The following is a 25,076-nucleotide window of genomic DNA, read 5'->3' as shown; positions in this document are numbered from 1 at the left end:
TCACGCGTTCCCCCTAACCACCCCTCCGCTGTTGCCGGTCCGCGGGGACGTCATCACGCGCCCCCCCCCCCCCGCTGTTGCCTATCCGCGGTGACGCCATCAAGCCCCCCCCGCCCCGCCGGGTGACGTTGACCCGTCGCAAGATGGCGGCGCCCAAGAGTACTCCCAAAGATGCGCAAGTATGAGATTCGGGAACAAATTTTTATTCGCATTTAAAATGTTTAACTCTTTAAATAAAAAAACGCACCGTACGCTTGCCGTATATTCTAAAAAAAAGAAACACAAGGGAGCCCCGCCCGCTCAATCGGAATACCCGAGCCCAGAACGAGAACGCGATTCAATGGCTCCGTCTGTGCGTAAAACTCGGGCCGAGCCTCGGCGTCGGTCCAGACAATAATTCTGAGGCTTTGTCACAAAGGACAAAACAAAGTATATATAAAAATATATACTTTATATATATACTTTATACATACTTTTAAGTCGCGGGCAAGCGCGCAGCCAGAGTGCTCCGATGGTTAGCATCAGGGTGAACTGGCCTCCCCAGGTACGAAGCCGGCAACGACGGTGCAGTAAGTCTTGCGTTTTTAATCGACGGGGATTATAAATCATTTGCAACGGTAATTAAACGCCGATGCTGAGGGAGGGTCTATAATTGCACAGTGCACCCAGCAAATGTCGTGTGCGGGACCCCCTTGGGCACGGCGACGAACACGAGCGGCGAATGATATCGGCCACTGCACCTCCCTCCCTCCCTCTGAACAACCGACCCAGCACGGTGAAGTAACTCCCCACAACGTTCAAGGCAAACTTTTAAATCGAAACTTTTAAAGGACCCGTGGGGGCCGTCTTGGGGGTGGGGTGGGCGGGGATGAAGCAGAGAAAGCTGCCGAAGAGCGTCCGGTCGGCATGGCGTGGGCTTGTTTTTGTGGCCTCGTGCTCCACAGGGAGCGAGCGAGGTGTATGAGCGAGGCATAGGCACGGTTCGAGGACTGATGATGGATGTTACGCACGGCGGCACGTCGTCTTCTCGACATTTGTTTATAAATGGAATGTGGCCGCGTCTCGCAGGTCATGGCGGCGATATTGAAGGACATGGGCGTCACGGAGTACGAGCCCAGGGTCATCAACCAAATGCTGGAGTTCACCTACCGTGAGTGGCGACTACCTTTGCCCTACAACTCACAATCCGAATACCGTAGTTATACGGGGAAGGGTGGGAAATCCGATGAGATATAAAGCTCCCTTTCACAGACGTCCAGCCTGGGGTCAGAACGTGACAACAGTAGAAAAAAACACACGATCGGAGTAAACGCGTTGCTTACGAAAATATACGAATACAACTAAACAATGTTTTTTTATAATCTCTTACCAGGTAAAAGTCCACTTAGCTCGGCAATGCTGGGCTTCCCCTTATGACTCCTCTCGTCACACGATCGGCGATGATGTTAGTGGAGGGCAAGTGAACTTCACTATATCCTTTCAGTACCGATCACGTGCGGCTGCTTGCAAAACGTTGATTGGATACAGTGATTTGGTTAACGTGCATCCCATAAGGTCAATATGCTACTTTCTAGGCATCTCGCGGATCAAAGGGGGCTACTGCCCCCCCCCTGCCACGCACTATAGACCATTAAATTGATGTATTGATATTTATCCGAGCAGTGAACATTATTTGTGTATTATTAACGTAGAGCCCCCTCGGGAAGATTTAAGTTCTGGCTCTGTTCAGCATGCAATGCTTTCACATTCCCACCGATTTCGTGAATTTCCACCATTCAGGACTGTGATTCAAGAGTAATTATTTTTGAAGTTTTTTCTCCAGTCTACTTTGCGTTTTTTTTCATTTCTTATGACTCGTTTGTACAGTTGCATTTTCTACATTAACCTATGTTTCGTTTGTAAACGTAACCATTTTATGTATGCATATTAATTTATGTTAACTGATTAATTGTTAACATCGCTGAATTCCTATTTCTTTAATTTAGCATTCGTAATTATGCTGCTGCCTATATGTTACATACCTAGATATAATATTTAAATTAACTGACTTTGGACAGTATTTTTAATGAATCCTAATCGAGAATAATTAAAATAATGCATTTTGGAAGTGGTCACATTTGGCTGAGGTAAGACCTTGCGCTAGCATCACTTAGATCATGGAGCCAAACCCAAGCAAAATATACAGTGTGCTTCAAAAAAAATGTCAACACTTACATGGGACTATCGTTTATAATGGAAAAGGAACGGATAATTTGCTGTCACATGATAACAAATGCATGTTAACAGCTTCAAAAAGTCAAGAGTATCCACTTGTCCGCCATCATTGTCAACATGCGTGGAATCTTCTCCAGGTGGTCTCCAGAGCCTGGAGGCAGCACATTTCTTGTGGAGTTGTTGCAAATTCTCAGAAGTGTAATTTTTTTTAGGACGCACCCTTTATATTTCTTGAAAACTATAATTATGTCAACTGGGTAAAGCAACCCGAGAAGCCTTTTTGACGAGTGCCCTCGGTCTTGTCCACCTCTCACCAGGGTATGTGACGGGGATTCTGGATGAAGCGAGGGTCTATTCCGCGCATGCCAAGAAAACGAGCATCGACATGGATGACATCAAATTGGCAATCCAGTGTCGCATGGACCACTCCTTTACTTCGCCGCCACCCAGAGACGTGAGCTACAGGACATGGTGCCCATTTCTTCGATCACCGCCAACTACAAACTCTCCACTGCAAGATGAACAAATCAGAATATTTATACTTGAGGAATCTGATGAGTTATAAAGCTCTTTTTCACAGATGTCCAGGAGGGGCAGGTCAGAACGCTACAACAACAAACAATACAAAAAACACGATAGGAGTGCAAAGTATAAGAAAGGTAAACTAATCACTTGAAAAAATATACAAATCAAACTAAACTATGTTGTATCTTGCCAGGTAAAACCCACTGAGCTATTAGCTTCTTTTTCAGAAGCTACCTGACCACAAATGAAAGCCCAACAGAGCATTCACTAGTCTTGCCACACCACCTGTTTCATCATAATTGGCCAAGGATCTGTCCACTGCTGGATGAAAAATCTGTCGTGCAATATTCAATGAAAGAAAAAAGACTTTAAAGATATGATCAAGCACGGAATTGTATCACTCTTGTGTCATCAGCGTGATATCACTCTCATACATTTGAATACGAAGCCAGTGTAGTTATTAAAGTTCTGTCATTGAGTACCTGACCATGATTTAAAAGAAATGGTTTTCTCACTAACAAAGCTTAAAACTCAGTCTGGCAGCCCAGTACATAAACAAAACTGACACAAAACAATCAAATAATTATCTAAAACGGTCAAGAGTATGCTTGCATTGAACCAATGCTGCAGCCTTGTTTGGTTTTATGTGGCGGGATAAAAATGTGTAGACCAGGGATCACTTGCAGGGATCTCAGAAGTAGTTGTATGATGTCTGCTTCCACGAGCTTAATCACAAAAGATTGCACTGCTCAGACAGCGATCCAGGTGGATTCTTTGTTCCATGACGTGATTCCGATATCACAATTGTAATAATATTTAGGAAACATAAAAAAAAATTGGACAAGAACCAACAGAGAATGACTGGTGTTTTGGGACATTCCCGTCGTCTGTGCCAGTTTTTGCTGGAGATTGCGCGGCAGAAAAATCAGACGCCTCTGCCGCTCATCAAACCGTATGCGGGCCCTCGCCTGCCTCCTGACCGCTACTGCCTGACTGCACCCAATTACCGGCTCAAGGCGCTCTCCAAGAAGGTAATGGGTCACCCAAAGTTGTCTTAGAAAAGTGATTGCTATTTCGATGAGGCTGTCTCATAATTATATGGGAAGCCGCAGTGGCAAAATGTTATCTCCCTTGCCTGATATGCAGGAGGTTTTGTGTTCGATCCCAACCTTGACGCCTCGATATTTGGAGTTGGTGTGGTCATGCGGATTTTTCGCCGGATCCTTTGATTTTGCACTCCACATTAAGAAACTTTCGTTAATATTGGGCTGTTGCTATAAATTCCCACATGTGACATAGGCCACTTCGATGCTAAATAAAAAAAATGGTCAACATAATCGCACCAAGTTGCATTTGTGATTTAAATGTATACACCTCAAGTGAATTAATTGAAAATGGCAATACAACTAATTATGCCCATAGCCTGAGCCAAGTAGGTCTAGATTTTAGCTGGTGGACCGGCTGAGATCAAGTTCCTGTTGACCTTGTGTTGTTTGGTTTGCCCCCCCGTCACTGCAGTCTCAGCCGCCCCCCGGAAGAATCACCATCCCTCGGCTGAGTGTGGGCACAAGCGTGACCAGCCGCCCAGCCACTCCAACCATGGGTAAAGCGTCGCAGGAGTCAAATTACCCACACCTACAAAGAGGAAAGTTCCCCCCATATAGCCTGCACAGGTCGTTGGAGCAAGTGCTGTTCGCGAGCACTTATAAAGGCAGTGTCAAGGCACATGTACCCACACCTACTCGCATACTCCCACACCTACCTACAACAACCGCCATTCGCCATTAAGTGGCGGTGATGTCACCATGGTGCTCGTGCCAGGCTAGGTGCACTCCGAGGCCACGTGATGTGTCAAAGGCTGGCTGGCAGGAGATCCACTTGACAGACCCAGGCGGGATGACTGGCAGATGTACCACCTGTGTGCCTACTGTGCCAGCTTGCTGTGTTTTAACCATCCGGGGCTCCGCTCGTTGTTGTGAGCATCTCTCCTCTGTCCTCCATTGTTGTTGGAGGGCGACTGCCTCCAACTGTCCAGTAGCATCCTTTACGAGCTTCCTCCACAGAGGCCGATCTTGACACCGCTGGTACCAATTTTAGGTGAGTCCACTCAGCTCACTCGATCTCTTCTTGAGGCCGTGCCATGCCCGTTTAGCCCCCTCTATCCGGCCTAACAAAATCTGTTTGGGCGTGCGGTGGCTGGACATGCGGGCTACATGACCCAGCCAACGCAGCCTTGCCTTGTGTCCAGATCTACACCTAGCCACATACATTTAGACATCTACCCAGGTACAACAACATGCCCCACTCTACAATATAAAATCCTGCCGAGCCATTTATGTATTTATGTTGAACTTCTTTCGCATCGTACGTAGCCAGGTGTGGGGGAAGGACACCAAACGATACACAAAAGGCAGTTTTTAAGAAATTAGTTCTCAATATAGATTTAAAAAGTGCATAGCTCCAGTGGCTTCCTAATATCGGAAGAACATTCCAGACGGCTGCAGAAACGCATATGAAAGCGCGCAATGCGGTGACCGTTTTTGTTAGATGGCTAGCTGAAAGTCGCTGCGAGAATGACCGTAGTTTGCTTGATAGTTTATGGTACTTGACATCAACGAGGTATTTTGGTGCATTTGTGGGGAAAGCACTTTGCGTGTAATGAGTGCGATCTTATAATCTATTCGTTCGGCAACTGGAAGCCGATGCAGCTCGGGGAGCTTTGAGGACACACCATTCATGTGAGTAGCGTGTCCTCGAAGTACCGGGTTAATTCCGGGGTGGGATGCCCTGGTATATCTGCTAATCTCAACAAAACCCGATTCTGTTCATGAAACACCGATTATATCCCACGTATAGCTTGTGATGTTATTTGTATCGCGAACATATGTTGGGTTTGTTGTTGTTCTGACAGGAGCCAGCAGCTCCCAGGGTGTGGCTGGGACGACCAAGGTGGGCACATCGGTCTCCATCGGCCAGCGGATCACGCTGCAGCTGCCCTCGACTCCCAGCACGCTCAAGCCATGTGAGCTCAGCTCCCACCCGCCCGCCCGCCCGCTCGCCGCACATCAATGCACTCCAGAAGTTAATCCAAAGGCACCAAGGGAGACGGCTGATGCCTCGTTTTCATGACCAGTGCCGGCCCAGTGGCTGCCGTTTTCACCTTTTGGGCCTCCCTCCACGTCTTATTTCCCTAGAGTCCGTCTTATTCGGAAAATACGTTAATTATTTTCGTGGCTTCGCTGGCTGTGAATCCATAACAGATGTTCACCTCCATCATTCCATACTCCCAATGACAAACTTGTTCACCAGCGTCTCATCTCTGCACCTTTCTTTTGCATGAGTTGTTATAAAAGTGTTCCTCATTCGGTCGTTGGGTAATTCTTTGAGATCGTGCTAAATGTTTTAAATTAAATGCCAACAGTACCAATGTAGGAAAACAAAAACAATCATAACTTATAACCCATATTGACACATTTTGATATTTCATAAATGTTGTTCTCTTTCCCGGTGTGTCCAGCCACGCCGATCAGCACGGCGGTGCAGAGCGTGCTCATCAACGCGCCATCGCTCGTGGCGGCCGGCAAGAACATCCTGATCACTACGAGCAGCGCCGGCGCCTCATTCACGCACTCCCCTCTGCAGCCGTCGCAGCAGCAGCAGCAGCAGCAGCAGGCGCAGGCGGGCAGCTCGGACACGAACCCTCTCAAGCGCAAGCACGAGGAGGACGACGACGACTACGATAACGCGTGAAGCGCCGACGTCGCCACCGCCGTGCAAACGCTCAACTTGCCTACCGGCCCACACAGATCTTTCACCAGTCTCGCACCCCTCCCGCACAACCCCATCCACCCGCTTGCCCACCCATCCACTTAACCTACCCGCCAACGCAATTGCCCACCCACTCACTAACCCAGGGGTTGGCAACCTGTGGCTCCGTAGCCGCATGCAGCTCTTTAGAGACTGCTTTGTGGCGTAATGTATGAATGTATTCACATGCATTGCGGTTCTTGAAATAGAGTTTTGTATAAAATTCGAAAAAAATGGCTCTCCATATTATTTTGGTTGTCGACCCCTTCACCTAGCCCGACCGCTTACCCACATGTTCGGCATGTCACGGCCTTGGCGGTTAAAATGTATTCTTATTCTCACCGGGCGTGCATCCAATGGTGCGTGCCACGATCGATCACTGAACGATGTTTTGCGAATCGCACGCAAATGATGCCGTCACGTTGAGTTTCACGGATCATACGAGACGGCATATGAGCAGATAATGCAAAAACAAAATACTGCGTTCTCTTGTATCGTGTTGTGGTCCTGAATTATTACGATTTACACGCAGGGGCAAATTATTCCATGCCCACCTTCTGTTCGATCTGCCCGCTCGCCCATCTGTACCCTTGCCCGACTCTGCAGCTGCACTCTCATTCACCCACCCACCTATCCCAGTTGCCCACACACACACTGTCCAATTTGCCAACTGGTTGACGCCAATACAAATTGTATTGGCAAAACAATTTGTATTGGCATCACCTCTCAATAAACAATTTATCCAATATGGATAATAATGATCTTTATTCAGGAAGCCTTCTTTAATTACACTTTGTTCATGGTGATATTGCTTGGTATGTTTGACTTTTATCATTTTGGAGAAAGCCAGATGTCTTGAGAAAAAACCTACCTACTTACTGAACTGCCAAACTACTGGCCTCCTAGTACTCATGTTTTGGTTCGTGGTCTTGCACTTTCTTTCAGGTGCGCCCACGCCCCTCTATCGAGTTTTCATGAGACGCTTAACTCAAGTTTGAATTCGATTTGCCGCTGCAAGCAGCGCGTTTACACATTTCTAGATGGCCTTGAATTCAAGATACAACCCAACATTTTCCCTGGCCCGATTTTCGCTTCACGGGTCGGCCCGGGTTTCCCTACGTCAGCTTTCTGGCCGAGCGGAAACACATCAGCAGTCCACGGTGCAATCGAAATGGGAGTGAATGGCGATAGCGTTTGGTTTTACCGTTAGAAGTTACGTATCGCGATGTTACATTTTTTGTCAACAACCCAGTTGTGACATTCGATTCGGGTATTTCTTGGGAAAGTGTCACGAGGACCTGTTTCTGGCAAGGATGTGCCCAACTCGTGTGATAACAGGAGCAACTTGTGGAAATGCCCATGTGTCAGCCGACTCAAGTTGTCCTTCAGCTCGAGTTCTGAGAGAAATTTGTTCAACTCCGGCCAGTTTTGAGTCAACTCGAGTTGCCTTTCTCATGGAAACTCAAGTTACTGGTGTGGGTTTTGCAACACTGCTGGGCGTTTCTCCTCTTACCCTGCAGTTTGCAAGACACGTGCCCTCAATATGCGGTGCACGGGAAGGGCGCAGTACATGACGAATGGTGGTGGTAGAATTATTACACCGTTAGGATCGTTTATTTGTTGTGAGAACGGAAAACATGGTCCAACGTTAATTTAAATTGAATTCTCAAGGAAGACGGCCCAAATAGCAAATCACTCTTTTTGAAGATAAGTAGCCTGTGTGTGTCAGATTGTGTATGACGAAAACTTGGAAGTAAAAAAATATATATCAAAAAGTGACTTTAAAAAGTGTACGATAGATGTCACTTGCAGCAATGTAAGTTATTTTTTTTTTTACAAATGGACCAATGAGAGCACTGGCTCTAGGGGAGGAGGGGGGGTCAGCTGTTGCCATGTTGTCAGACTTTAAACTTTAGTGTTTCTCATGTCTGAAATATTCTACAGCCCGAGATAACATGTCTTAAGTATTTAAAGGACAAGGGGTTTTGTGTAGGGTTTTATAACTTTTTTTTAAGAATGATAGTTTGATCTGAAAAATATACCGTGATGATATGTTTGTGTAAATAAGATCTAAACATGTATGACACTTTTGATTTAAAGCTTTCGTGACTGCAGTAATTCATATTCTTAGCTCTTTCGGTAAAGTCACGTTGAAGGGAAACAATAAAATATAAAACAATAAAAATTCTCACGACATTTCGACTATAACACAAACGGTCGTCATCAGGTGTGTCGGTTTGCATAAATTTATTTATTTTTAAACGGTGTATTTATTTATAAAAAAAACGTCAGCGCCACGCACAGCGATTTGGCAGTTTATTTAGAAGGACTAGTCCATCTATGTTCTGAAAAGAGGAGGGGGGAGACGAAAAATTAATGTATGCCGTCTGAAAGCCACTAAGCGTGAACAATCAATTAAGACCTGAAATGGTTTGTCTCTGTGCTTGTATATGTGGATAGCCTCATGAACGAATCTCTCATGGTAGCCAGATGGCTTACAAAGAACCTCTGTCTTGGAAAAGTCAATGTCATGTGAGCCTACTGAATTATATCAATGATCTGCCACAGCCGAGGTGTTGGTCCTACCGTGTTTAAGGTCTGCTTTGTGTTCACAAATGCGGTCCGAGACATGGCGTTTGGTTTCTCCAATGTAACTACTACCACAGAGGCAACTTAGTTTGTAGACACCAGGGTACTGTATGTCCGGAATCACATCTTTTACAGACGGAACCAGATCACGGATTTTATGTAATGTGTTGCAACGGACCTGGATCTTGTGTTTATTCAAGATTTTGGAGATCTTTTTTGTGATCCCCGCAATGTAGGGTAAAGTGATGGTTTTGAAAGGCTCCTCAAGAGGGTCCTTCATGGTTTGAGTGATAGCTTTGCGGATTGTATAGTCGGAGTAACCATTAGCCTTAAGAGCTTGGTGTACGTGCTTGAGTTCACTGCCTATGTGTTCCTGGTCGGATATGCATTGGGCTCTATGATACAGAGTCTTGATGAGAGAGTTCTTCTGTGATGGATGGTGGTGGGAATCCGGTTTCAGATAAGCATCCGTATGGGTAGCTTTCCTGTAGACAGAGTGGCTCATTGAACCATCAGGTCTCTTTTTAATTAGGACATCCAAAAAAAGTAGCTTGCCATCTTTTTCGACTTCCATGGTAAATCTGATGGCTGGGTGTATGGAATTGATGTGGTCGAAGAATTGGTCTAGAGCAGGCCGGCCATGTGGCCAGATGACAAAAGTGTCATCCATGTACCTCTTCCATAAGGTTAAGCGCAGAGTGGCAGTCTGGATGGTGTCAGTCTCAAATTTCTCCATGAAAATGTTAGCTATAACCGGAGATAGGGGGGAGCCCATTGGGGTGCCCTCTGTAGAAAGTTCCATTCCAAGTGAAGTATGTATTGGTTAAACAGTGTCTCACCAGGGGGGGGTACCTCAGTGTTTAGTCCTTGATGAACCAAGTCTTCAATGATTGCGATGGTGTCAGGTACAGGAACCTTGGTGAATAAGGAAACTACATCAAAACTGACAAGCAGGTCGTCTGGGGACAGGGAAATACCCTTGATTGTCGACACCAGGTGAGTAGAATTTTGTACCGCAGAGGTGGTTTTTCCAGTGAAAGGACGCAGGATTTCATACAAAAACGAGCCGGTTTGTAGGTGGGGGAGTTGATAGTAGAGACGATGGGACGAAGGGGTGTATCTACTTTATGTATTTTTGGTAAGCCATATAATCTTGGTGGCCTGGCAGCAGAAGGTTTCAACGAAAACTGTTTAGATTGATCAATTAATGCGGTTGAATCAGAAATTATTTTGTTGGTTTGTGTGACGAGGCTGTTGGTGGGATCTCTTTTTATTTTTGTATAACTACCATCGTCGAGTAATTCTTTAATTTTGTTGTTGTATTCTATTTTATCTATGATGACAGCATTGCCCTTGTCAGCTGAGAGGAATACAATATCATCTTTTTTAATTTATATAATTCAAAACGCTCATCTTTGCTGAGGTTGCTAGCTGGCATCTTAGCGTTTTTGAGGGTTGCAGCGATTTCAGATCTTGCTACGTCTGCAGCGATGTGACCGAGGCCCCTGAGAGCAACATCTACTTGGGCAATTTGGTCCAACATGGACTAGACCCCAACACACCTGCACTGGTTAGGCACTGCCTCAACAATACCTACTTTACTTGGAATGGCTCCTTCTACAAACAAAATGAGGGTACCCCCATGGGATCCCCCTTATCACCAGTGATAGCCAATATTTTCATGGAGAAATTTGAATCAGACGCCATCCAGACTTCCACCCTCAGACCTTCCCTGTGGAAGAGATATGTGGATGACACTTTCGTCATTTGGCCACATGGCCTCCCAGCTCTGAACCTTTTCCTACACCACATCAATTCCAGACATCCCGCCATCAAATTCACCATGGAAGTGGAGAAAGATGGCAAGCTACCATTCTTAGATGTTCTGTTTGAGAGGAGACCTGATGGCTCATTGGGGCATTCTGTCTACAGGAAACCCACCCACACAGATTCATACTTGAAACCTGATTCCCACCACCACCCAGCCCAAAATAATTCTCTCATCAAAACTTTATACCATAGGGCTCATTACATTTCGGACCAACACCACCTGACCAGTGAATTAAAACATGTACACCTGGCCCTCAAAAGGAATGGTTACTCTGACCGTACCATCCGCCAAGCTGTCTCTCCCTCCATACAGAAACAACCACTTGATACTCCGGTCAAAACCATCACACTTCCATATATAGCAGGCGTTACTAAAAAAAGATTTCCAAAATTCTAAACAAACACAAGATCCAGGTCCGGTTCAATACAGTACACAAAATTCATGATCTGATCCCATCCGTGAAGGATGTCATTCCTGATTTACAGTACCCCGGGGTTTACAAATTGAGTTGTACCTGCGGTGATTGCTACATCGGTGAGACAAAGCGACATGTCTCTGACCGAATTCGCGAGCACAAATCAGATTTGAAACACGGCAAAACGAATTCTTCTGCCGTGGCTGATCACTGTTGCAACGCTGTGGGGGATCACGATATAATTTTCTCCGATACCAAGGTTCTTTGCAAACCCACAGGCTTTTATCAGAGATTTGTTCATGAAGCAATTCAGATCTACAAACACAGACACAATTTCAACCGAGAGGATAGTTTCAAATTAAACAACCATTGGAAAGATGTTCTAAATCGAACTAAACATTAAACTAATTTCAATGGTACAGTATATTTTTCAAGTAGTGGTACCCCAAACTTTCGCAGCTCTTATAAATTCCCCCTTTTCACACCATCAATAGGTAAACTCCCCCCTCCCCCCTTCCCCCCCCCCCCGCGCCAAACTGCGAGTCCACCGGCACGTACACCACCTCTTTCCTAAAATCCGCCAATCAAATGCTAATTTTGATGCTAATTTCTTTGTCAGAACACCTTGTTTGCTCGCACACAGGTCCGATGTCTGAGCGTGGTTGTGTTTCGCTTATTTCTCCTGTTTGATTTGTACTAGGTGCCTCGGTGAATGTATATGCTCTAACTTTAACATAGTTATTTCTGTGACCAGTTACAAGCTAATCACTCAGCTATTTCAATGCTAAATTCGATGCTAATTCCTTTGTCAAGGGGTACCTCTGCGGATGTGTATACTTTAACTTAGCTATTTCAATGAGCCATTTCAATGCTAAATTATATGCTAATTCCTTTGTCAAGGCGCGTGGTCTTTTTCTTCTCACACAGCTTAAAGGTCGTGATCTAAGCGTGGCTTCTTCCACTCCAGCGCTAATTCCTTTGTCAAGAGGTACCTCTGCGGATGTGTATACTTTAACTTAGCTATTTCAATGAGCCATTTCAATGCTAAATTATATGCTAATTCCTTTGTCAAGGCGCGTGGTCTTTTTCTTCTTACACAGCTTAAAGGTCGTGATCTAAGCGTGGCTTCTTCCACTCCAGCGCTGTCCTCCAGACAGTCTCGTCCCTTCACCTGATGAAGGCCGCTTGTGTTGTGGCCGAAACGTCGTGATTTTTTGTTATTTTATTTTCACCTACGTGACTTTACCCAATAGAACCAAAGAGTAATTATATCATTAACTGGTATGTGTTTAGGTGTGACTGCAAAGTTTAGACCTTTAGCTAAAACGGATTTCAGACCATCGGAAATAGAACTGTTACTGCGATTAATTACGACTTTGTTAACGTCTAACTTTTTGGTGTGTGGGTCCGGTCTTTTGTTGAAGAGGAGGTTAAATTTGGAAATCAGGTTGTCCTTACATTTGGTCGACATAGTAGCAGCTGAAGAGGCAGTCATATTGTCTACATGTTCCCAATCCGATGTGGACATTGTTGCCGTCAATAATAAGTGTGATTTGTAGAGTGTCTTGTCTAACTGATCTAGTTCGGTGCGTATAAGTCTGATTTTTTCTGAGATAAGAGCTAAGCTAGTTTTGAAAAGAATTCGTTTCGCATTAGAAGAAGTTACAGCAGCAGAGGTCAGTGTAAATGCGATTGGTATTACCCCAGAGTCGCGGCATCTCTTCAGAAAGGTGAGAGACTCGATCAGCTGAGCCTTTTTATCCCGGAGTTTGTTGAAGGATTTTAAAGTTATGTGAAAACCCTCCCCGTAGAGGTGGTTAAATTTTGATTTAATGCTTTCGTGACTGCAGTAATTCATATTCTTAGCTCTTTCGGTAAAGTCACGTTGAAGGGAAACAATAAAATAATAAAATATATATATAAAAAAATTCTCACGACGTTTCGACCATAACACAAACGGTCGTCATCAGGTGTGTCGGTTTGCATAAATTTATTTATTTTTAAATGGTGTATTTATTTATAAAAAACGTCAGCGCCACGCGCAGCGATTTGGCAGTTTATTTAGAAGGACTAGTCCATCTATGTTCTGAAAAGAGGAGGGGGGAGACGAAAAATTAATGTATGCTGTCTGAAAGCCACTGTAAGCGTGAACAATCAATTAAGACCTGAAATGGTTTATCAAATCTTTCCAATGATTGCTAAGCCAGAATCCATCTTCTTGGTTGAAATTGTCTCTGTGCTTGTATATGTGGATAGCCTCATGAACGAATCTCTCATGGTAGCCAGATGGCTTACAAAGAACCTCTGTCTTGGAAAAGTCAATGTCATGTGAGCCTACTGAATTATAACAATGATCTGCCACGGCCGAGGTGTTGGTCCTACCGTGTTTAAGGTCTGCTTTGTGTTCACGAATGTGGTCCGAGACATGGCGTTTGGTTTCTCCAATGTAACTACTACCACAGAGGCAACTTAGTTTGTAGACACCAGGGTACTGTATGTCCGGAATCACATATTTTACAGACGGAACCAGATCACGGATTTTATGTAATGTGTTGAAACGGACCTGGATCTTGTGTTTATTCAAGATTTTGGAGATCTTTTTTGTGATCCCTGCAATGTAGGGTAAAGTGATGGTTTTGAAAGGCTCCTCAAGAGGGTCCTTCTTCATGGTTTGAGTGATAGCTTTGCGGATTGTATAGTCGGAGTAACCATTAGCCTTAAGAGCTTGGTGTACGTGCTTGAGTTCACTGCCTATGTGTTCCTGGTCGGATATGCATTGGGCTCTATGATACAGTCTTGATGAGAGAGTTCTTCTGTGATGGATGGTGGTGGGAATCCGGTTTCAGATAAGCATCCGTATGGGTAGCTTTCCTGTAGACAGAGTGGCTCATTGAACCATCAGGTCTCTTTTTTTAATTAGGACATCCAAAAAAGGTAGCTTGCCATCTTTTTCGACTTCCATGGTAAATCTGATGGCTGGGTGTATGGAATTGATGTGGTCGAAGAATTTGTCTAGAGCAGGCGCTGACGTTTTTTAAATAAATAAATAAATACACCGTTGAAAAATAAATACATTTATGCAAACCGACACACCTGATGACGACCGTTTGTGTTATGGTCAAAACGTCGTGAGATTTTTTATTGTTTTATATATTTTATTATTTTATTGTTTCCCTTCAACGTGACTTTACCGAAAGAGCTAAGAATATGTATGACACTTATCATGGAATGCACATTAAAAACATTCCGTTTTGACAGAGAGACTCGTCGAATGCCCAATTTCACAAACACGCTCATGATGCTGGGTGATTTTTTTTTCTTCTCATTTGAACAAGCCCTGAATAAGCCGTGGCACATATACTCCTAAAAATTCATTAGGTAAGTTTTAGAAATTATTATCGACTATAAACAATGCCATCCGCCACTCAAGCCGCTGCCTCTGTTTAATGGGGAATGCTCACCTGCAGAGGTGGCTTTGAAAAGTGATGAAAATGCCACATTCCTATGGTGGAAGCCAGTTCATAGGGCAAACCACCCCACTCAGAAGTTGTGTAATTTGTTTTGACATTTCATATATTTATAAACTGGTGTTTTTACATATATATTTTTATTGTATAGAACGTATATATGGCCTTTGACCAAATTACCTATAGTGCACCTGATCCCATCAAATATTAGAAGCTAAGCAGGTATAAGGCTAGACCAGTGCCTGGATGGGTGACTACCAAGCACAGCATCCATAATACAGGTTTTTTGGGTTGTAGCATGTTGCTATAGGCCAGTGGTTCTTAACCTGGGATGCACGCAACCCCCTGGTGGTGCGAGATGCCCTTTCTGGGGGTGCGAGACATGGCCAGACTTTTTTGGAAGGTAAATAATCGTGATACAAATTAAGCACGGGCACGTTAGTATTACTACTTTGTCTCATCAAACTTATGTACTAATTAACATGCAATTTTTTTGCACGATTGAGAATCAAAGAGGTGCAAGGCTGCAGTACAGGTTAAGAACCATTGCCAAAGGCCGTGGCACTCCATCCATGGTGGTCAGAAAATAGCAGTGCAGAAAAATCTATTGATCGTCCGATACCCTATACGCCCAGGTCTATGCTGTTTACCTTCACAGCTTCCGTACTGATCGGCATGGTGAAGTATGGTCAAATAACCCGCATGGGTGTGGCGAGGCCCTGATTCAGCATTGGGTTGTCATGAACGGCTCTACGTGAATGAGAATGCAGAATATCTACAAGAGATAATTAGCCCCCCCCTTCCCCCACCAAATAAAATTATACATGCTATTCGATTACACTTAACATACACGTGCGCACTCTATATTGTATTCTCATGATTTCAATATACATATATCGCGTAACATACTCGGGAGTGTATTTAACACACGTGCGCTTCGCAAATGCATTCCTAGTGCATTTAAAATACATTGCATGCTGCGTGCCGTTATCGCAGTGCATTTAACGGTTATATTATATGGGTGGTGCTCATCTCGCCGGTATCCTGGCATTTCGGCCTCAGCTTGGTGGGAAGTCTGTTTTCTTCTTACCGGACTGGAATGCATGCGGCCCCACTCTTAACCAACGCCATTCGCAGCGTGGCCCAGGCTCGCGGTCACGTTCCAGCCGTTGCCTCTGCGTGCCGAAACGGGTGGTACCCCTGCCGCTTGGCAACGGCCAGGGCCCAGAAAAGTTGACTTGGCGGAGGCAGCTCCTCCCAGGGCGTCCACACCCAAGCTGCATGACCCAAGAAGCGGCACCACCAGCATCATCATCATCATCATCCATGCCATCACGGTCATCGTAGCCAGCTTCATCTAAGAATCCGCAGTCCACGGTGGTCTGCTGTACCTCCGATTTGCTACGTACGGTGGGAAAGAAGTTCAACATACAATACCTGGAACCAGTTACCGACTGATGTGCGGGAAATATCCTAGAGTCCTTGAGTCTGAATTCTGCAACGTATGTATGTACGGTGACCAGGCTGAGACCATAAACTAACTACCATTGAGAACTGGGCTTATTCACGGGTGGCTAAACCTAGAACCGAACCCAGAATCTCAGAGCTGCCGGCACGGGGCGCTGCACCGCTGAGCCACACCGGCCACTTCCCCCGCGCCTCACCCTCATTCTTGTGTGGCTCGACGTTCTGTGGCTCCGCCCGGAACGCGAGGTCCACGGCGGCCCGCATGAAGATGGTGACGAAGTGGCTGCCCTCGTCGCGGCGCACGGAGTTGACGACGGTGGAGAAGCGCACGTCGCAGACGCGCAGTCCCGTCTCCTCCAGCGCCTCCCGCCTCGCGCACTCCTCCCACTCCTCGCTGGCCGAGGGGACACAGCGATGGCATGGAGAGGGGATACGGGGGGGGGGGAGGGGAGAAGCAAAGAATGCAGGGAGCCGCGGTGGCGAGATGTTAACTACCTCGCCTGGTATACAGGAGGTTGTGGGATCGACCCCGACCCTGACGCCTGCGTATTTTGAGTTTGCATGTTCTCCCCGCGGTCGCATGGATTTTTCTCCGGGCTCTCTGGTTTTTCCCTCCACGTTTAGAAACACGTATTTAGAGTATTTGAAGGCTATACATTTCCACATTATGTGGCCAGGCCGCTTTTGAAAAAGAGCTATATAGGTCAGTCGGCCTTACCTGGTAAAATACTAATAGTTTAATCACAATCAGTTTCATTATGATTCAGTATTTTTTACTTTTTGTGGAAATGAACATGAGAAGTCTCCGGAGACGGATGGACTGACGGACAACTCCCCGGTACAACTATAAGCATCCCATATGCTTCCGTAAAACGCTGATAACACAGACACCCACAAGCCATTCAAACTCTATTGTTGCATATGATAGCAATATGTTCGGGAGCTAAATGCCAACGTCGATGTCTCCTAACCTCAACGGGAGGGCTTCAGGATAGAGAGTTCATGTAGTTTTGCTGTTCCTCCTACGATGAAGGAACGCACACTACAATGGTTTACAATATGGGGTTCAGAGATTGGGCTGTATGGCCACGATGTATGTATGCTGAACTTATTTTGCACCGTACGTAGCCAACCGTGCTAATCGGAGGTGTGGGGGAAGAACAACAAACTAAACACAAAAAGCAGTTCTAAACAAAAATAGTTCACGTACGTAACGAGTTTATGTATTCGGACCCCAACTCGCGGGGTCCGAACGCCGCTCCGTTACCCAAACTCCAGGTATCCGCCAGGCAGCTGGTAGAGGCCGGCGCCAAGGCCGGTCTTGCGGCGTCCCAGCAGTACGCAGCCGGGGCGCAAGGGGCTGTGCACCACGACCATCACGCCCACACCGGGGCGGCGCTCGTGGTGGTGGTGGTGGTGGTCGGCAGAGACGGCGCTTGTCAAGGGTCGGCTCGGCCCTGGCCTCCTAGGCGCAACCACACACATTGACGGTACGCTGTGACTCTACGCCAAACAATAACAAAAGTTGTTTGGTAAATAGACGGCATGAACCCCGAATCGGAATCGTTATTCAGACTGACTGGAGGAATCCGACGAGCTATGAAAGCCCTTTAATTCACAGGTGTCCAAGTATGGCGTAAATCAGCAAGTCACACCAACGAACTGGGTAAAGAGGGCACAGGATCCTCGTATGGCAGTGTCGAGACAGTGTCCAGGGTTATACTCCTGGCAACGATGCATAACGGCGGTGCCAAATGGTATCCAAATCTGGCGCTCCCGTTTGTTGAGTTGGACCTAAAATTAGTGTCGTGGCCTCCTGTGCCATGCAAGCTTCCATCAAAAACTTTCGGTGTCTCTCCATCCTCCAACGAGCAATGCGGCAGTTGGTCACGTATGCTGGCAGTGCAAAGCCAGTGGTGAAAATTACACATTACCATGGTGGGAACCAGTCTACCCATATTTTTGACCATTTTACTTCCCATTGTACATGTACAGCTGTTTTTTTTTGTCAATCCAATGTTGGATGAGCGTCACCCCACACACTGTGTGGGTCGTGGTGGGGGAGGGGAGGGTATTTAACCATACTTCGTCAAGCTGGTCAGTGTGGGTCGGTGGGAGCGTAGAATCACAGTACAACAATGTATTTTGCTGTACTGCCTGCAATCGTAGTGTCCACACGCAGACGTTAAACCTTTCACCGAGTATGCACGCGATCCATCTCCCCGGATATCAGTAGCTAAGGTGGACGGAGCCTGGACGAGTGCTTAGGACAGATGACCGTACTTCACCATGCTTGTCAGTGTGGGTTGAAGCCAGCGAGCCACAGACGTGGTAGCGTTTTCAGTGCAATTGATTTCGGCTGCTGTGTACGACTTCTGCCCACCAGGTGGCACCACAGCAGAGGCTCACAATCTGCGTAATGCACGGTGGTCACCCATTCCAAGCACTATCCACAGCCACTATCTCCACCTCCACATTTTGAAACATGCATTGAGATGATTTTGCTGCAATAAATTTCCACGTGATAAGCCACTTTGTTGAGCTATCATTTGTGGCCAGGTCGCTTCTGAAAAATAAGTTAACATCTCAGTGGGCTTTGGCCTGGTAGGATGGGGATGGTTTAGTTGTATTTGTTTGTGTTTGGGCGATTGTTTACCTTTCTTATACTTTGCAACCCTATCACGTGTTGTTGTGTACTGTTTGTTGTTGTAACGTTCTTACCCGCCCCGACTGGACATCTGTGTCCCAGAGCTGTTCACTTGATACAGCTAATTTTGCTGTGACTGTTCCACCTGAAGACCGAAGCTTGTGTTGCCTCCGAAACGTCGTGATTTAATTCAGTTTTCATTTATTTTATTTTACCTACGTGACTTTACCGAAGAGTAAGAGCTTTATAACTCATCGGATTCCTCCTGTATAAATAACGATTTTAATTTGATCAAAGGGCAATGCACCACATTTCAAACTGAAAAATACATCAGATGGCCTAACGCAGCCCACTGAGGATTCTTGAACTCACAGACGCTTGCACGCTGCGGGATTGTTCACGAGGCGGGAGAAAGAGCCAAGACAGCGCTGAGAAGTTGAGGTGAGAATCGCCGACATCGCGATCGCAAGCGCGGTCCGTTTCCCCCGGCGTCTCAACTCTGCACAACTCGGCGTTCTTACGTCCTGGAAAGAGAAACACACAAAGACAAAGATCCCCCGTATAGCCTTAACAGACTGTTGGAGCAAGTGCTGTTAGCGAGCACCTACGACGGCCGGCACGGCACGCGAGGCGGTGGGTGACCAGCACCACGCCCGGCCGCCTTTGTCTCCCCAGCGGCGATGTTTACACATTGCACCAGGCACTCATTTGAGGCTGAGTCGACATAGGGGGGACCCAGCACTGCTCCCCAAACACACAGACAGATTCAAAGTTTAAAAACTGCATACAGAGCTGAACGTCGCATATTGGACTAATCTGAGACCGAGATATAGGTGGCTACGTGAAAAGGTCAGATATGTAAACATCTATAGAAAATTAGAGTGACACCATGCACAAATAAAAACTCGAAATAATCATGGGCATGATTGCGGGGAATATAAATGACAAAAAGAGCAGGCAATAATATGCTTCTTTCTCATATCCGTCTGTCCACACAAAAAAAAAACATTGAAGTATCCCTTACACAGCCGCATAGCCTTCCGGGAGTGTACAAAATCAGCAGCGTCTCAGCAGCGAACCTAACCCTTAGTTTCAGCAGCACACATTTTTTTCAGTTTCATTTATTTGGTATAGCCCTGTGAGCCATTCGGCTCTTGAATCGGGTGCAACCGCAACAAACAAAAACATGAACAAGAAAAACATCTTAAAGTGACTATGTGACTGTGCAAACAGAAAATCCAGGAAAAAACAGCAAAATATTCCAGAAAAAGCACCGTACACTAATGCTGTGTGCAAAAAATCCCAGTAGAATGCAAGTCAAACAACAACAACCACAAGACAAATTTTTATTTAAAGCTTTCGTGACTGCAGGGATTCATATTCTTGGTTCTTTCGGTAAAGTCACATAGAAGGGAAACAATAAAATAATAAAAATATAAAACTTTTTTCAAATTTTCATGCTGTGGTTTTCACACCTGATGATGATTGCTTGTGTTGCAGTCGAAACGTCGTGAGAATTTTATTGTTTTATATTTTTATTATTTTATTGTTTCCCTTCTACGTGACTTTACCGAAAGAACCAAGAATGTGAGCCACAAGACAACTTAGATTTAGGCCATCAGTCTGGACAAAATAACACACGGACCACGTTACAGGTGGGAACATTCTTTGCCGCGCTATATACGCAAGCGGAAGGAGACGAGATTACCGTGAGAATGGCTGTTGGACCTCGGAGGTAGCTCTGTGATATCAACTTCCGTGGGCTGTTCGCCACCACAAAAGGGTTGCCCCACTCAGCGAGAGATCCGAACGGGTACACCGTCGCATGGCATGACCACCAATGCTATAATCGGGATACAATTGGGGGAAACATTGATTCCTATTCACAACATTCTAAAAACTAACTTTAAAGGTACAAATACCGCTTTTACTCATTAGAGAAATACAATGCATAACGGTACTCAGAAAGGTGTTTGATTTTGACACAGTATTTAACAGGTTGAATGATTGTTGTTTAACCTTGTGACCTGGTGGCTCAATTTGGCTCAGATGTGGCCCCAGGCATTCCTGCCGAACCCCAAGAACCATAAACATGTGTTCGGCGCATGCTCAGTGGGTGCTCGCCCACGCTATGATTAAAAGTTGCTGCGCTGTGCAATTCAAGCTCACGGCCACAGAACCAAACAGCAGCTGTCCATTGCTGCAAGGTCAAATGAAAGGCCCTGCAAAAGAATCAGAGACAATCTAATGCGCGTGTCGATTCCGACGCAGCCAAATCACAACAAGGTAAAGGAATTGCGTTTGACAGTGGTGTGCAAGCATGATTTGGTTTTTAAAGCTAAACAGCAAGGTTAACTTATTCGGACGCTTAACAAAAATGAAGCGTTGACCGGTGAAATGGTGTTGGCGTAGGGCTGGGGAACACTTGGGAGAATTGCCAGCAACACCGCAGTGCAGCCTGGAATGAAGAAATAATACAATTTAAAGACATAAAAAAAACATTGACCAGATAAGACCCACAGAGCTACACAGCTCTTTTTTTCAGAAACGACCTTTCCATAAACGATAGCTCAGCGAAGTGGCTTATCACAGCCAAATACTCTTTAAGAGCACGGAAGGAAAAAGCGGAGATGAATCCACGCGACCACAGACGCGTTAACTGCAAATATACATGCGTTAGGGTCGGGATCGAACCCACGACCTCCTGCATACCAGGCGAGGTAATTAACACCCCCCCCCCCCGTCGTCACATCACGTCACAAATGTCTGACCACCCCCCCCCCCCCTAGGTGCGTGACGTCATTTATGGACGGCCCCTTTTTTTAGTTGACCAGGTAGGGCCCACTGAGCTGAAGAGGGCTTTCTCAAAAGCGACCTGGCAATCACAAACGATAACTCAACGAAGTGGCTGATCGTCGTCGTCACGTGCAAATGTACAGCAGCCAGATACTCTGAACTCGTGATTCTAAATGTGGTGGGGAAACCCGGAGGGCCACGAGAGAGAGAGGGAGAGACACGCAAACTCCAAATATACAGCTGCAGCAGGCGTCAGGGTCGGGATCGAACCCACGACCTCCTGTACACCAGGCGAGGTAGTTAACATCTCCTAGCCACCGTGATGATGATGATGAGAGAGACACGCAAACTCCAAATATACAGCAGCAGCAGGCGTCAGGGTCGGGATGGAACCCACGACCTCCTGTATACCAGGCGAGGTAGTAAACATCTCCTAGCCACCGTGATGATGATGATGAGAGACACGCAAACTCCAAATATACAGCAGCAGGCGTCAGGGTCGGGATCGAGCCCACGACCTCCTGTACACCAGGCGAGGTAGTTAACATCTCCTAGCCACCGTGATGATGAGAGAAAGAGACACGCAGACTCCAAATATACAGCAGCAGCAGGCGTCAGGGCCCAGGACTTGAACCCACGACCTCCTTGTATACCAGGCGAGGGAGGTAACATCTCGCCACGTACGGTGCGAAAGAAGTTCGAACGCACCAGCGACGTTCGCGGTGGTTGACAGCAGTAGCGACAGAGGAGCTCGAGGCGGGTAGACACCGAGCGATCGAGCGAGCGACGTTCCGAGCGAGTAGGCTAGGGAAGTGAACACGCAGCGAACTCCAAACCGCGCGGCTTGCCCTTACAAAAAGACAAAGATCCCCCATATAGCCTTAACAGACTGTAGGGGCAAGTGCTGTTAGCGAGCACCTATGAAGGCCGGAACGGTACACGAGGGGGTGGGGTGGCCAGCACCACGCCCGACCGCCTTTGTCTCCCTAGTGGCAATGTTTACACACCGCACCAGGTAACTCATTTGAGGCTGAGTCGACCTAGAGGAGGCCAAGGACCGGTTCAGATAATCGTCACTGGTGTTGGCCGTGAGCGGGAATCGAACCCGGGTCGCCAGGTTCATAGCGCAGCGTAGCGCTAACCACTACACTATCGCTCTCCTTACACCCCCCTGTACCACCCACCCCTACCACCCCCCCCTACCACCCCCCCATACCACCCCCCCATACCACCCACCACCCCCCCCCATACCACCCACCACCCCCCCTACCACCCCCCCTACCACCCACCACCACACCCCCTAGCACCCCCCCCTACCACCTACCACCCACCCCCCACTAGCACCCACCACCCCCCCTACCACCCCCCCCCTAGCACCCACTACCCCCCTACCACCCCCCCTACCACCCACCACCCCCCCACCACCTCCCCCCCCCCCACTAGCACCCACCACCCCCCCCTACCACCCCCCCCTACCACCCCCCCCATACCACCCACCACCCCCCCTACCACCCACCATCACACCCCCTAGCACCCCCCCTACCACCCACCACCCCCCCCCATACCACCCACCCCCCCCCCTACCACCCCCCACCCCGTGGATCTTTAAACCGACGGCGTCCAAGTGAAGCCCCCACCGCTGGCGCGGGGAACTTGGGCGCCTCTCGTCCTCACGAGACGTCTTTGCCGGGTCACCATCGGGCGCGTTCAGACTGGGAATTCAAATCGCTCCTCTCTCTCTGCCGAAACCGGTAGACGCTCGTTGCGTCTCCTATCGCTTTGGCTGGGGGTGGGGAGGGGCGATCGTCTTCCGGAAGATGTAAAAAACACAAATTCGGCGGTGGAATCTTCCGGAATAAATAAAGAAAGTTCCGAAAATATATATTGTACTATAAAATCCGCAAAGCTATCACTGAAACCATGAAGAAGGACCCTGTTGAGGAGCCATTCAAAACCATCACTTTACCCTACATTGCGGGGATCACAAAAAAAGATCTCCAAAATCTTGAATAAACACAAGATCCAGGTCCGTTTCAACACATTACATAAAATCCGTGATCTGGTTCCGTCTGTAAAAGATGTGATTCCGGACATACAGTACCCTGGTGTCTACAAACTAAGTTGCCTCTGTGGTAGTAGTTACATTGGAGAAACCAAACGCCATGTCTCGGACCACATTCGTGAACACAAAGCAGACCTTAAACACGGTAGGACCAACACCTCGGCCGTGGCAGATCATTGTTATAATTCAGTAGGCTCACATGACATTGACTTTTCCAAGACAGAGGTTCTTTGTAAGCCATCTGGCTACCATGAGAGATTCGTTCATGAGGCTATCCACATATACAAGCACAGAGACAATTTCAACCAAGAAGATGGATTCTGGCTTAGCAATCATTGGAAAGATTTGATAAACCATTTCAGGTCTTAATTGATTGTTCACGCTTACAGTGGCTTTCAGACGGCATACATTAATTTTTCGTCTCCCCCCTCCTCTTTTCAGAACATAGATGGACTAGTCCTTCTAAATAAACTGCCAAATCGCTGCGCGTGGCGCTGACGTTTAAAAAGAAATAAATAAACACACCGTTTTATTCATAAATATATACGGACCGCCACTTCTTTCAAATGTTTCTTGCCGTTGGTTTTCACACCTGATGACGACCGTTTGTGTTATGGTCGAAACGTCGTGAGAATTTTTATTGTTTTATTTATATTTTATTATTTTATTGTTTCCCTTCAACGTGACTTTACCGAAAGAGCTAAGAATATATATTGTACTCTTTGGTTCTATTGGTAAAGGGGCCGTCCATAAATGACGTCACGCACCTAGGGGGGGGGGGGGGTCAGACATTTGTGACGATGTGTGACGAGAGGAGAGGGGTGGGTGAGAAATGTGACGTCACATCAAAATGCGCAACTTTATAAATACATATAGACAACACTTTCTACTTAATTAAAGACTTCTTAATAAATGTTTTCTCCTACAACATCAGAGTGCAGCGCCACATGAAATACGCAATACAATGACAATAGTTTAAAGCGATTTGAAGCATGTTTGAATTTTTTTTGGGGGGGGGGCAGAACTTTGTGACGTCATATTTGAGGGGGGGTCTGACTTTTTGTGACGCCGTGTGACGAAGGGGGGGGGTAAAAAATCGTCCAAAATCGCGTGACGTCATTTATGGACGGCCCCAAAGTCACGAAGGTAGAAACATAATAGATCACGACGTGTCGATCGCAACACAAGCAATCGTCATCAAGTGGGACAACCACAGCATCGAAATATCTTCCGGAATAGGAATACGGTAATTTAGT

The 25,076-nt window shown here is 46.6% G+C and overlaps 2 protein-coding genes across 8 annotated transcripts in view; one reads left to right on the top strand and one right to left on the bottom strand.

Moving 5' to 3' along the window:
- Positions 1 to 23,558, bottom strand: part of NUDT15 (nudix hydrolase 15) — a 28,347-nt gene extending 4,789 nt beyond the window's left edge. Inside the window, exons 1-7 of one of the 7 annotated variants that reach the window (XM_076054099.1) lie at positions 23,396 to 23,478; positions 21,336 to 21,420; positions 20,671 to 20,805; positions 19,335 to 19,486; positions 17,583 to 17,780; positions 16,513 to 16,709; positions 14,421 to 16,125 (exon numbers count right to left, since the gene is read on the bottom strand). In XM_076054099.1, coding sequence (XP_075910214.1) covers positions 16,004 to 16,125; positions 16,513 to 16,709; positions 17,583 to 17,780; positions 19,335 to 19,420 — 603 coding nt within the window. In that variant the 5' untranslated portion in view covers positions 19,421 to 19,486; positions 20,671 to 20,805; positions 21,336 to 21,420; positions 23,396 to 23,478 and the 3' untranslated portion in view covers positions 14,421 to 16,003. Of the gene's footprint in view, positions 1 to 14,420; positions 16,126 to 16,512; positions 16,710 to 17,582; positions 17,781 to 19,334; positions 19,487 to 20,670; positions 21,692 to 22,466; positions 22,918 to 23,352 lie in introns of those variants that run through there. The other 6 variants (XM_076054098.1, XM_032977853.2, XR_012930224.1 and 3 more) reach the window with 6 other exon arrangements.
- On the top strand, positions 47 to 7,313 carry LOC116956322 (transcription initiation factor TFIID subunit 9-like). Its single transcript, XM_032977849.2, has 7 exons — positions 47 to 179; positions 1,069 to 1,150; positions 2,532 to 2,668; positions 3,636 to 3,770; positions 4,258 to 4,342; positions 5,651 to 5,761; positions 6,257 to 7,313. Exons 1-7 carry the CDS (start codon positions 144 to 146, stop codon positions 6,487 to 6,489), a joined length of 819 nt encoding a protein of 272 aa, XP_032833740.1. The 5' UTR covers positions 47 to 143; the 3' UTR covers positions 6,490 to 7,313.
- Positions 23,559 to 25,076: the final 1,518 nt, after the last annotated feature.

Source organism: Petromyzon marinus, chromosome 64 (genome assembly GCF_048934315.1).
Source record: "Petromyzon marinus isolate PM22_M1 ecotype Great Lakes invasive population chromosome 64, UKy_Petmar_22M1.pri1.0, whole genome shotgun sequence".
Taxonomy (NCBI): domain Eukaryota; kingdom Metazoa; phylum Chordata; class Hyperoartia; order Petromyzontiformes; family Petromyzontidae; genus Petromyzon; species Petromyzon marinus.
This window is presented reverse-complemented; position numbering and strand designations above follow the sequence as displayed.

Coding starts and splice junctions, on each gene's coding strand:
- LOC116956322 (XM_032977849.2), top strand. CDS start 144: ATGGCGGCGCCCAAGAGTACTCCCAAAGATGCGCAA. Junction 1,151..2,531: donor AATGCTGGAGTTCACCTACC/GTGAGTGGCGAC, acceptor ACCTCTCACCAG/GGTATGTGACGGGGATTCTG. Junction 5,762..6,256: donor TCCCAGCACGCTCAAGCCAT/GTGAGCTCAGCT, acceptor CGGTGTGTCCAG/CCACGCCGATCAGCACGGCG.